This window comes from Aegilops tauschii, chromosome 3 (genome assembly GCF_002575655.3).
Source record: "Aegilops tauschii subsp. strangulata cultivar AL8/78 chromosome 3, Aet v6.0, whole genome shotgun sequence".
In the NCBI taxonomy this organism is placed as follows: domain Eukaryota; kingdom Viridiplantae; phylum Streptophyta; class Magnoliopsida; order Poales; family Poaceae; genus Aegilops; species Aegilops tauschii.
In genome coordinates, this window is record NC_053037.3 from 27,464,069 (window position 1) to 27,476,645 (window position 12,577).

At 45.5% G+C, this 12,577-nt stretch overlaps 1 protein-coding gene across 1 annotated transcript; it reads right to left on the reverse strand.

Annotated features, from left to right (window-relative positions):
• Window positions 1-2,934: 2,934 nt before the first annotated feature.
• Window positions 2,935-5,131, reverse strand: LOC141042641 (replication protein A 70 kDa DNA-binding subunit D-like). The gene is made up of 6 exons (XM_073511499.1): window positions 4,973-5,131; window positions 4,585-4,861; window positions 4,383-4,494; window positions 4,246-4,303; window positions 3,438-3,607; window positions 2,935-3,244 (listed from the first exon to the last, which is right to left on the reverse strand). Exons 1-6 carry the CDS (start codon window positions 5,129-5,131, stop codon window positions 2,935-2,937), a joined length of 1,086 nt encoding a protein of 361 aa, XP_073367600.1.
• Between the last annotated feature and the right edge of the window lie 7,446 nt (window positions 5,132-12,577).

A 12,577-nucleotide genomic window follows, 5' to 3' on the forward strand; every position in this document is an offset into this window, starting at 1 on the left:
TATTTTTTTGCATGATAGATAATTTGGTGTGTGATGCACACTCTAAATTTCAGATTATTTGGACATCTGAGAAGCTCTCGCCAAAAAAAAACAAATTTGGGATATGTAAAACAGTTTACTATTCATGTTTTTTTTCTAACGCAATTTGTCTTTTTTAGAGCTACTCATATGGCCAAATCGTCTGAAATTTGGAGCACACCTCACGCAGCAAATTGTCTACCGTACAAAAAAAAATTCTATTTTTTGAATTTTTTGGTTTTTTTGGTGATTTTTTTACGGGTGCAGATGAGCATGGAGAAATTGATATTTGGTTTGTACGCTTGTACTGTCACATATATATGCCTGGTGCGGTGGGGACAGGGAGAAAGGATTCGTGGGCTGACCAGTGAAACATTTGTGAGTATGTTTGGGGTGAGGTTAAAATTTGTATATATTGATGTGTTTCTTTTAAATTTAAATCCATTTAAAAGGTTTCGAACATTTTTTTTTTCCAAAATTTCCTATATCTACCAGAAACCGGTTCTTCTGCCGAAAAAATTCCCGATATTAAGAAAATAAACTTGACCGCTGCTAGCGAGCATCACCTAGGATGGCTCGCCAAATGTGGCTCGACTGAGGGTTGGATCAGTGTCCAAGTAGATCAACCTCCTTTCCGAGGAAAAAAAACCATTGTGTTTGCAAGAGTCTCTACTTTACTACTCCAGTCTATTGAGATATACTGGCCCAAGCATGAGTATTCCCAGCAAATTTGAACAAAGGTGGCTTCCACATAATATTTACATTAGATTTCTTACATGGTTTTTTTACATAGGTTTGAATTAAGGCTAAGCAAAAGAACTGGTACTTGGTCTGATTACCGCCCATGTAGCACATATTGTTCTTGTGAGACGAAGAGCTGCTGCTGAGAGCATCTCCAGCCGTTGGCCCCCAGGTGGCGCTTAAAATCGCTGCCTGGGGCGTACCGGCGCTAAAAAAGCGGCGTGGGGGCTTTCGGGTCGCCAGCCGCTGGCCCCAGGTCGCCCATAGAAGGTGACATTTTTTATACAAAATAGGAATTCGGTTAAAGTTCGGCGAAAATGACATTTTATAGCATTATTTTTATTACATAAACAAATTTAATGTTATTCTACGGCGCGAGGAACGCGGTGAGCTTGGCGAAGTCGCCGTCGTCGTCGCCGGCCTTCTCCTCCTTGACGCGGACGCCGCCGCTGCTGGACCTCTGGCCGGCGTCGCCCTCGCGGACCGGTGCCGGTGGTGCGCCGTCGTCGCTGTCGTCGTCGAGGACGATGACGCCTCCCTCGTCGCGGCCTTGCCGATGCCACGCGGCGAGCTCTCCATAGGCGCGACGCTGGCGCTCCATCTCCGTCCGCGCCCAGTCGTCGCGCGCCCACTTCAAGGCCGCCGCGTCGTCCGGCGCCTCCTTCTCGCCGCCAGTGATCCCGGGCTCCGTCTTCACAGGAGCGAGCCCAGGCTCCTTCTTCACGGCGGTGAGACCCGGCTCTGTCTTCGGCTCGATGAAGCGGAGAGGAGCCGAGGAGGAAGCGCGCCCGCCGCCTTCGTTGATGACGATGCCGGCTGAGCGGGTGCGCCGGCAGGGCGGGGTCTCCGCTGCGGCCTCGGCCTTGACGGCGAACACCGCCGGAGAGCCGGAGGAGTGGGAAGAGGAGCGGGACAAGGACGACGAGCCGGAGACAAACCTCCTGGGCATCCATTGCCCGATGCCGCGGCGGGGGACCAGGGCGGCGGCCGTGTATGTGAGCGGCAGGTTGTTGCCGCCCTCGAGGTGCGCGAGAACCTCGCGGAGCGTCCGGCCGGGGGCGGCCCACCACAGGCGTCGCCCCTCGCTGTTCCACCGGCCCCCCACCACCGGCGCCCCGTTGGTGGAGGCGAGGCGCTGCTCCTGACGACGCTGGAAGTACGCCGCCCACACCTCGTGGTTGTCGGCGGCGTACTGCGGGGAGGCGCGCTGCTCCTCGGTCAGCGACGACCGAACGCGATCGACCTCACCGGCGAAGTAGTCGGGGCGCGCGTCAACGTCCGGCAGTGGGGGAACGGGGACGCCTCCGGCGCTGAGCCTCCATCCTGTCGGCCCAGCGCGCATGTCTGGAGGCGCCGGGATGTTGGCCTCGAAAAGCAGGTGCGCCTCCCACGCGTGCAGCGAGCGGCGGCCGAAGCCGTTGGCCGCCGCTCCGTCGCCGGGGAACCACTCGCACATCGTCGCGGCTGGGGGCGGGAGAGAGGAGAGGTTCGTCGGCGGCGAAGAGAGAGAGGCAGAGAGCACGGCGTTTGTGGCCAGGGAGACGTGTGTACGCCGTGCCGCCTGTGTAGAGACGCCCCGTGGTGAGGAATCAATGGAAGGCTGACCGGCGGCAGCCTTGTCATTGATTCCCCGCGGGAAACCGAGGCGTTCTGAGGACGACGAGGCGAGTGTCGCTGACTCGCCGGGCCCGCGGCTCTTTCGCGCCAAAACCGTTTCGTCCGGCGCTCCCTAGCGCCCCCAGCGCGCCCGGTTCGGCTTGGGTCCGCCGGCGTCAAATTCGACCCAAGCCGGCGAAAATTGGGCTTCTGGGGATGCGGCTGGGCCGATTTTTGTGCGCCGGCGCGAAAAAATCGCCTGAGGAGGATGTGTTGGGGGCGCGGCTGGAGATGTTCTGAGAGTCAGGGAAAGGAAAGGAGTCATTCTGCATCTGCCTCATCTACGGCTTTCAGCTCGGTATCTCGCGTGATGATCAACATCTTCTCCTGAAATCAATGGGCAAGGAGAACTGATTGGATCAAGACGCTCCATAGAGCTTACCTGCAGTTCAATGTACTTGTAGAGAAAAAAACACATTTTCGCCCGTCGGTTTACATGTGTCGAAAATAAATGGCAAGCATGTCTTACCTCCATAAGTTGTGAGCTGCAACCAGACACCAACGAATATCCCTCTTCCTTCAGCAAAGGATTGTTGTCGCCTGTACTGACAACTGAACTGACCCACTATGCTGGAGCAGTGTCAACTCATCATCGTCCAGGACCCATTTCACAACGAAGCTCAAGCTCTGGTTGCCCACGGCAACTTGAAAGGTGTGGGTCGAGCCAAGAATATCTGAGATTGCAGCTGGCATGGTGCACCTGCCATAATCGGTGATCTCTTTCAAAAGTTCTTCTGCCGTGATACCGATCAGTCCCTGCGCCTCCTCGGCAAAGATCATCAAGTTCATGGTTGCAGTGTCATCCTCCACCATTGCATTTAGCTTGTACCTTGCATGCCGAAAAACACCAGCATGGTGATTACTAACTACTCCCTCCGTCCCATAATATAAGACGTTTTTTGATACTACACTAGTGCCAAAAAACGTCTTACATTACGGGACGGAGTAGTATTTAGCATGTGAAGTATGAACTAAGCAACAATCAGACACTTGCAGAGCATATGAGTCTTCAGTATTCTTACCGTAATACCGGCCTCTTCCGCTTCTTGTTCACTGGGTCACACTGGCTGCACCAGAATTCGCTTCCGTCCCTGCAGATCGACTGTCTGCAGTGGACGCATCCAAGATAATACCAACCTTGGGTGCAGTCTATCTCTTTCAGGGTGGATGTGCACAAAAATTTGGCATCCTTCTGCAATAGACCCAGAACAGAATTAGGCTGTCAAGTGCACAAAATTCATATGCAATCAATGAGGGGAGAGCACCGTCTTACCGGTAACTCGAATGGATCGAGGCTTTGCAGCTGTTTGATTGTTCTCCAGCTACTTTGTAACTCCTGGGCTCGCTGCGAAATACTTTGCGGCTCCTGAGTCGGATCTACAGAGCTTGCTTGCTGAGAATGGAGGTGCACTATGGTTTTTTTGGATGATCCAAACTGCACACCAACAACAAAGTTATCCCTACAATAATGTGGATTAGAATAGATCAATCATCAGTTTAAATAATGGACAATAGAGGCCACACACTTCGTGCAGAATTCTTGTGCTTCTGGTATTTCCAAATCTAGGTAGTAGTTTGAAGCTGATGAAGAGCGGACTGTCTATCCTTTTCCTAAACAGAACAGTGATATCATGTTTCATTGCAATGAAAGGAATGCAGTTATATGGTTGTATCAGCTGGTAGAAAGCGATAAATAGATGGAATGGTGAATTCCTCCTTTTCAAAAAATGAAAAGACGGAATGGTGAATCAAGGACTGACCCTTGTTGTGGCAAACACACATCGCTGCGAATACGGCAACAACAGGATCTCGTCGGCATTGCTTGCGAACCTCTGCGTAAAACTCATGACCAAGCTTTCCATACAGTGTGACATCCAGTTCCTTTCCACTGTAAGACGACAATTGCAAAAGCTAAGGCGCTATCACGGAGTGACAGAAATCTGAAAGGAATAACTCGGTTCTGTTACCTGAAATCCTGAATCCGTAAGCTGCAAAATTCTATCACACGGAGTTTTTTCGGGACCTGCTGTATGGGCCAAACTTCTACTACTTGGCCAATAACATCTGTGAAGTTTATATCTACACATGTTAGACAAAAAATCAGAATTTGCAGATATTGATATGGCAAGCCCCTGATGCTGATTCTACTTCTGGTTCCCAAACATTTACCTGTCAATGAGCTATTGTTGCAGCCCATCAAAGGAGGAACATCACCAAAATCAACAAAATCAAAGTGGTGGAGAGGTATCATGTTGACACCTCCATCGATCTCATCTACCACCGTCCGTGCTCCAATGTTCATCATGAAGGGGTTCCTACATTTGATGTAGTTCCCCTTGCTTTGACAAACTTCAAAATCTGACAGTGTGTAGACCTTCCCTTCAATTAACCGCTCTTCGAGACGCTTTTTACCTTTTCGATGTACACGGGCTTGCATGGCACCACCCTACAAGTGAAAGGCGAAAGGAAGGATCATTGTGTAGAGTAACCTCGGAGGGTGCTAACTAGACAATAGTAGCAGGTGGCAGCAAGCATCATTAGGTAGGTTATGCGTCACCTCATCGTCAATGAGAAGGGTGTCGAGGCCGAACACCGTGCCATTATTTGGGTTGAAGGACTCCCACATCCGCGAGATGCGCACCCGGACTCTGTACCTGGGCTCCGGTGACGGGTTCAACTGAGACACTGGGGTGAACCCACCCTCAGCTTCATCCATTTTGGCGTTAATGGATTGAAGCTTAAGCTCTACATATATGTGAAGACAAAAAATATATGAACACAATGTGACCAATCTTTTGTCCATTAGTCAATGCCAACAGCTGCACAAAAATGCTAGAAATAGTTTTCACCATGGAGGTGAAAGACTGAAACCAGTGCAGACTGCTAAATATATGATTTCTCGGCGGTGGCTTTTTATTAACAAAATGCTTACTAAATACCCCCTCGGTCCCAAAATAAGTGTCTTAACTTTAGTATAACTTTATTCTAAAGTTAGTACAAAGTTGAGACACTTATTTTGGGACGGACGGAGTATATGATTTGTTGAAATCAGTAGTTCACATACTGTATGTTTTAGTGTGTGTTGCCCTTGCCCATAACGCTATTTAACCTAGTTAAACTCCACACCTTATATTCTTAAATATGACAGCACTAGTAGGAAATGGGTCATCTGTCCCGGTTGGTAAGGGGCTTTTCTCTCCGTTGTTGAACCGGGACTAAAGGGTCGTTACTAATGCCCTAGCCCTTTAGTCCCGGTTCTTACACGAACCGGGACAGATGGGCCTCCACGTGGCCAGTGCGGCGAGCCCAGGCAGGAGGGCCTTTGGTCCCGGTTGGTGGCACCAACCGGGACCAATAGGCTTCCACGCGTCAGCATTTCAGGGACTGTTTTTTTTTGAAAGGAGGTGGTTTATGGGTTTTGGGGGTTAATTTAGGTTGTTATAGGTAGCTAATAGAGAGATGTGTCATCTCTTATCTCCGTGCTACTGCTACTGCTATGCCTAAACATGACTTAGATTCAAGTGAGGCAACATGTGGTGCATGTCGAAAGTAATACTAATCCTAACTTGATCAAGTTTGGATTATACTACTTTCGACATGCACCACATGCATGTTGCCTTCACTTCAATCCAATCCATGTTCATTTCACCCACAGATATATAATAACTCTTCATGCTCGCATCATGCATCATCATAATAACAAGTCCTACTAATCATCATCATACAACTTCTACTCGTTATTAATAACAAGTCATACGATCATCATCCTGATAGTCATTGAACCAACCCTACTTAATTGTTCTTAGCACATGATCATCAGTATTAAGCAGGACCTAAATACCCTATTTAAGGTAAAATAGCATAAAACAATATAGACCCTGACTCTCCATTATGGAGACTGGAGATCATCCTGTCTCCAATTCTTGCGCGGCGCTTCCTTTTGCTTCCAAGAACCTCCTTACGACTGTTCATACTTTTTTCCATTCTCTGATTAGCATGTCTCCACTTCTTTTAGAAATCCGGTATGGACAGTTGAGATTCTTAGGATAACCTGGATATATGTTCAAAACACGAAGGCTGCCATTCTAATACATCAAATGAGGCACACAATCCTCTGGGATTCTCTGTTGAAAAACATAGTAATAACTTCATAGTTAGCAATGATGTACTAGTTTTAGAAGTATGCAAAAGATGCACGGATGTCGTAATAGTAAAAAATCTTACCAGGGTATCTCCATGGTAGTTACCGTAGTTCAACACGTGCACTAGTGGCACGTATTGACCATAATGTTGAGGAGTTTGATTGTAGATATTGTAATTCTCAAGATCAGTACAAAATCCGACCAGATGATTTTTCTCCTGATAAGTTAACTCGGAGCCATCGGTGTAGTGGGTTTTGTCTACCATGTTCCACACATTGTTTGAACAATCAAAATAAGCTGTCAATGGAAATAAGCTGTCAAGTATTTTGAAATAAACAATATAAATTAGTTAATAATTAACTATGTTTGAGAAACTCACATAGCGGTAGAACTGGAGGCGTATCAACAAGGACCCAAATGTCCATATTGTCTTGGTCGATGTCAGGATCACCAAGATCCATGGTGACAAGCATACCCTCATCAAAACCATACATCTTGCAAAATGCTTCCTAATTTTTGCAACCAAAATGGGTTACGCTCTCAGCATTATACAGATTTACTTCAAAATCCACATCATGATGGGTCCTTAGGTGAATTTTCTTCGTTTTAAAATTTTCATGGTCTTCAAAATCCATCCTCTCCAAGACATAGCGTCTTGCATGGCATGGGATAAGCTATACTCGAATTGTAAAAGATGAAAATTACACGTTTAAATAGTTGAAGCCATGCTTAATTACGAAAAAAACACTTGTCGCCGTTGCGTACCGTTTCAACATCGAAGGTCTCGAGCTTAGTGCTGAAGCGCCGATCATCGTCCAGGTGAGGCCTGTCGCACAAACCTCGATCGTCGTGGCACCAGCCGCACTCCCCCGGGAGACTTTCGTCATCCGATGACGACATTTCCTACGTTCATAATTCAAAGATTAAACTTGTACAATTAAATATATGTACTACAAAAACTAAATTAGATCATTATTATTCATCACGGGTTAACTATCGGTCTGTCGAGTCTTTTCTTGAAAACTCTCAGCTCATGTGGTGTATACATTCGACCATTGGTGATGGTCGCTCCTCCATTCGTCCCCAAGTGCATTACACCAAAATGTCTAGCACACGGGAACGAAGGAGAAGCGACCCCCACGACAACAGTCGGGATTCTTCGTCCTCTCATATATATATATGGTGGAACTCTCCCTCACTGATTCCTCTCTGACATTTGTGACCGTCGGTGATGGTAGCTCCTCCTTTTGTTCCCGAGTGCATTACACCAAATTCTCTAGCACACGGGAACGAAGGAGAAGCTACCCCACGACAACAGTCGGGATTCTTCGTCCTCTCATATATGGCGGAGACTCGACAGACTTAAAGTCAACCCGAAATATCGTTTAATTATCTTTCTAAAAAAGGATTTGGCTGGTCTCACCTCGAGGTCGGAGGGGGTCGATGACGGGGACGACGGCGGGGATGATGGAGGGGGGCTCCTAGATTTCTGCGACAACAAAAACCCTATAAGCTATCAACTAATCATATGCATACGCCTTGCATAGTGCTCTCCAATTTTAGCATTCAAAGTACGAGTAGTTTTCCAATTTGAGCATTCAATAAGCAAAACCAAATCGTAAAATAAAGTACTATTCAAATTAGCATGCATTCAATTATAAGCAAAACTACATCATCTCTTCCGTCCGTACATCGTCGAATATTATCACTAATACACTCGAATACTATCATACATATATATATAGCATCGCTAGTATAGCTAGAACCGTAGCGCCCGACGGGTATCGGCGCGGGCGGTGGACACCCAAAGGGAAGGAACCATCACAGGATCATAGCTCCAGTGAGATCCTTGAAGAACCTGCCAGGTATTGTCGAACCTGCCCTCCAACGCAACCATGTAGCGACGGGCGTGCTCGTCCTCCTCGCTGACACGGTGACGTACCACCTCCGCGGTGTCCGGAAGCCTAGGCACCGTCACTGGCCCACGCGACCGCCACCAAACAAGGATCGGGTCAACGACGGGCTGGCTCCTCACCAACCTACGCCCCCCGGAAGGTAGCACCTCCCAATACCAGCCCGGTGGAGCCCAGTCCTGGACATGGTCCCTCTGATCAAGCCGGCCTCCTCCGCCGAGTCGACGACGAGGATGCGGGATAGGCATCGTCGACGTCGATGCGGGAATAATTGCTTGAACTAAAAAAATAAACTAGTTCTATTAATTTTCTTGCTAAAAATAAACTACTTCTATAAATAAAAATAAACTAGTTCTATTAATTTTCTTGCTAAAAATAAAGTAGTTTTATTAAATCAACTAGTTCAACTACTAATTAAGCACTTACTATAAATAAAATAAAGTAGTACTTACTAAAAATAAACTACTTCTATATATAGTAAAATAAAGTAGTTTTATTAAATCAACTAGTTCAACTACTAAGCACTTACTATAAATAAAATAAAGTAGTACTTACTAAAAATAAACTACTTCTATATATAGTAAAATAAAGTAGTTTTATTAAATCAACTAGTTCAACTACTAAGCACTTACTATAAATAAAATAAAGTAGTACTTCCTAAAAATAAACTAGTTTAACTACTTCTATTATTTATCGACCCCCCTCATGTCGAAGTTATCGGGGAGGGGGTATATCGACAACGACATACCCGATAAAAAATAAGAAGAGGAAGAAGAAGAAAAAAAAGAGGAGAAGAAGAAAGGAAGAGAGGAGAAGATCGAAGAAAAAAAGAAGAAAAAAAAGAGGAGAAGAAGAAAGGAATAGATTCTTGTCCTCTATTCCTTTCTTCTTCTCCTCATTTTTCTTCTTCTTTTTTCCTCTTCTTATTTATTTCTCCACTTCTTCCTCTCCTCTTCTTCTCCTTCTTCTTCTCCTTCTTTCTCTTCTTATTTTCCTTTTTCCTCTCCTTTTTCTTCTTCTTCCTTCTTCCTTCTTCCTTCTTCCTCTTTTCTTCCTTTTCATTATTTTACTTTTTCCTCTCCGATCCACTAACCTAGAATCTAATATCCTAAAATACACTAACAGTAGAACTAATAACCAAAAATGCACTAAATCAACTAACCTTAAATGTAACTTTTGCAACACAATTTTTTTCTAAATATGCACATATATATATGAACATATATATACATAAATTGACAAAAAAAGCTATGAACAAAAAAAACCATACATCAATGCATACACATCCATGGATCATACATACATCTGCATATATATACATATACATACAACATCCATATATATATATATACATACATCAATGAACAAATTAAAAAGTGTATGGAAAAAAACCAGAGAGCAGGCCGGGGCGGCGGCGCGCGGCAAAGCAGAGCAGGCCGGGGCGGTGGCGGCGGCGCGCGGCAAGCAGAGCAGGCAGGGGCGGCGGCGCGGGGGAAGGGAGGGGGCTCACTGGCCGGCGACGACGAGGCGCGGCAGAGGGCGGCGACGGCGAGGTCGGGGCAGAGGGCGGCCACGTCCGGGCAGGGGTGGCACGGGGCGGCGCGGGACGGCGTCGGAGGGGCGCGGGATGGCGCGCGGCGACGACGGCGACGGTGAGGCAGAGGGGCGGGATTGAAGAACTGAACAGAAATTTTCACAAGTGTTGATTATATAGACAGAGCATTGGTCCCGGTTCGTGCCACAAACCGGGACCAATGCCCACCTTTAGTACCGGTTAGTGCCACCAATCGGGACCAAAGGTCTCTTTTCAGCAGCCGAAAGGGCGGGAAGCAGACGCCTTTGGTCCCGGTTGGTGGGACCAACCGGGACTAAAGGGTGGGCATTGGTTCCGGTTGGTACCATGAACCGGTACCAATGCATACCTTTAGTCCTGGTTGGTGGCACCAACCGCGACTAAAGGCCTTGTCCTGCCCGCGTCGCGTCACGAAAGTTTAGTCCCACCTCGCTAGTTGAGGGAGCTCGAGAGTGGTTTATAAGCCCTACTCCCGCTGCCCTCTCGAGCTCCTCTCAAATGCAGGCTTTCGGGCCTAAACACACTGTATCTGCCTATGGCCCTATTAGGCTTTGTACGGGCCTGAATCCTGGCCCATGGGTGGGTTTCTAGTCGTATTTAGGCCGTGGTCGCCCAGTAGGTGGCATTTTTTTATTTTTTCCCAGTTTATTTCTTTTATTTTTTGCTTTATTTATTTTATTTTGTTTCTACTTACAACAAAACACTTATTTATTTTATTTTATTTTGTTTCTAATTACTTATTTATTTTATTTTATGATAATTCTTTTTGCTATTAAAGTTTCTAACAAAAAACGTTTTTTATGAAAATTCTTTTTGCTTTAAATGATTTTGAACAGAAAAAACTTTGATAATTTTAGTTGCATCAATTTTATATAATTTAAGTTTCAATAATACTAGAGGTTGCTTATAATGTTTTGAACAGAAAATACGTTGATAATTTTAGTGTCATAAATTTTATTTATGTTATTAAAGTTTATTTTATTTTGTTTCTACTTATATATTTTATTAAAGTTTATTTTATTCTGTTTCTAATTACTTATTTATTTTATTTTATGATATTTGTTATTTTCCATGCATTTACTGATTATTTTGAGCTATAAGACCCTGAAATTGAAAAGCACTACAAATGAACTCTGAAAAGGTTGAAAGTTGGCATGGTATCATTATTTCACCCACATAGCATGTGCAAGAAAGTAGAGAGGGTTACGGCTAAAACTGGATGCACTTCGTGTACGAAACGGACAATCTGTTTCGAAGTATCAGGATTTCATACGGAAACTCGTCTGTTACAAAGGGCTTTCATTTTTTAGAACTTATTTGAACTCCATAGTTTTTCTGTGTTCAAAATGCACCATTCAAAGCCACATCATCAATTTTCAACCCTTTCTGACTTCATTTGTTATTTTCCATGCATTTACTGATTATTTTGAGCTATAAGACCATGAAATTGAAAAACACTACAAATGAAGTCTGAAAAGGTTGAAAGTTGGCATGGTATCATCATTTCACCCACATAGCATGTGCAAGAAAGTAGAGAGGGTTACGGCAAAAACTAGATGCACTTCGTGTACAAAATGGACAATCTCTTTCGAAGTATCAGGGTTTCGGACGAAAGCTCATCTGTTACAAAGGGATTTCATTTTTTAAACTTATTTGAACTTCATAGTTTTTCTGTATTCAAAATGCACCATTCAAAGCCACATCATCAATTTTCAACCCTTTCTGACTTCATTTGTTATTTTCCAATCCTTGTACGCACTGCGGTCATCTCGTCTGCGGGGCTCTCTCTCAACATCACCAGGGTCATCTCGTCTGATCTTATACCGCAATGCACCGCATACCGGGCATGCGTTCAAATCCTTGTACGCACCGCGGTAGAGGATGCAGTCATTAGGGCATGCATGTATCTTCTCCACCTCCAATCTAGAGGGCATACGACCTTCTTTGCTGCGTATGTACTGTCGGGCAATTCGTTATCCTTTGGAAGCTCCTTCTTCAATATTTTCAGTAGCTTCTCAAATCCTTTGTCAGGCACAGCATTCTCTGCCTTCCACTGCAGCCATTCCAGTACAGTACCGAGCTTTGTGTTGCCATCTTCGCAATTGGGGTACAACCCTTTTTTGTGATCCTCTAATATGCGATGGAACTTCAGCTTCTACTTTTCACTTTCGCACTTTTCCCTTGCATCAACAATGACCCGGCGGAGATCACCATTGGGCACATCGTCTGGTTCCTCTTGATCCTCAGCTTCCTCTTGATCCTCAGCTTCCTCTTGATCTTCAGCTTCCCCCGTTGCAGCATCACCGTATTCAGGGGGCACATAGTTGTCATCGTCCTCTTCTTCTTCGCTGTCTTCCATCATAACCCCTATTTCTTCGTGCTTCGTCCAAACATTATAGTGTTGCATGAAACCCTTATAAAGCAGGTGGGTGTGAAGGATTTTCTTGTCAGAGTAAGACCTCGTATTCCCACAATTAGGCATGGACAACACATAAAACCATTCTGCTTGTTTGCCTCAGCCACTTCGAGAAAAT

What these genes read in the sequence shown, in the direction of transcription:
- LOC141042641 (XM_073511499.1), bottom strand. Translation starts at nt 5,131, where the DNA reads ATGGATGAAGCTGAGGGTGGGTTCACCCCAGTGTCTCAGTTGAACCCG. An exon ending in GTCATGAGTTTTACGCAGAG is followed by an intron (nt 3,608 to 4,245) that starts GTTCGCAAGCAA and finishes GGTCTATTGCAG; the next exon opens with AAGGATGCCAAATTTTTGTG. An exon ending in CGGAAGAGGCCGGTATTACG is followed by an intron (nt 3,245 to 3,437) that starts GTAAGAATACTG and finishes TCGGCATGCAAG; the next exon opens with GTACAAGCTAAATGCAATGG.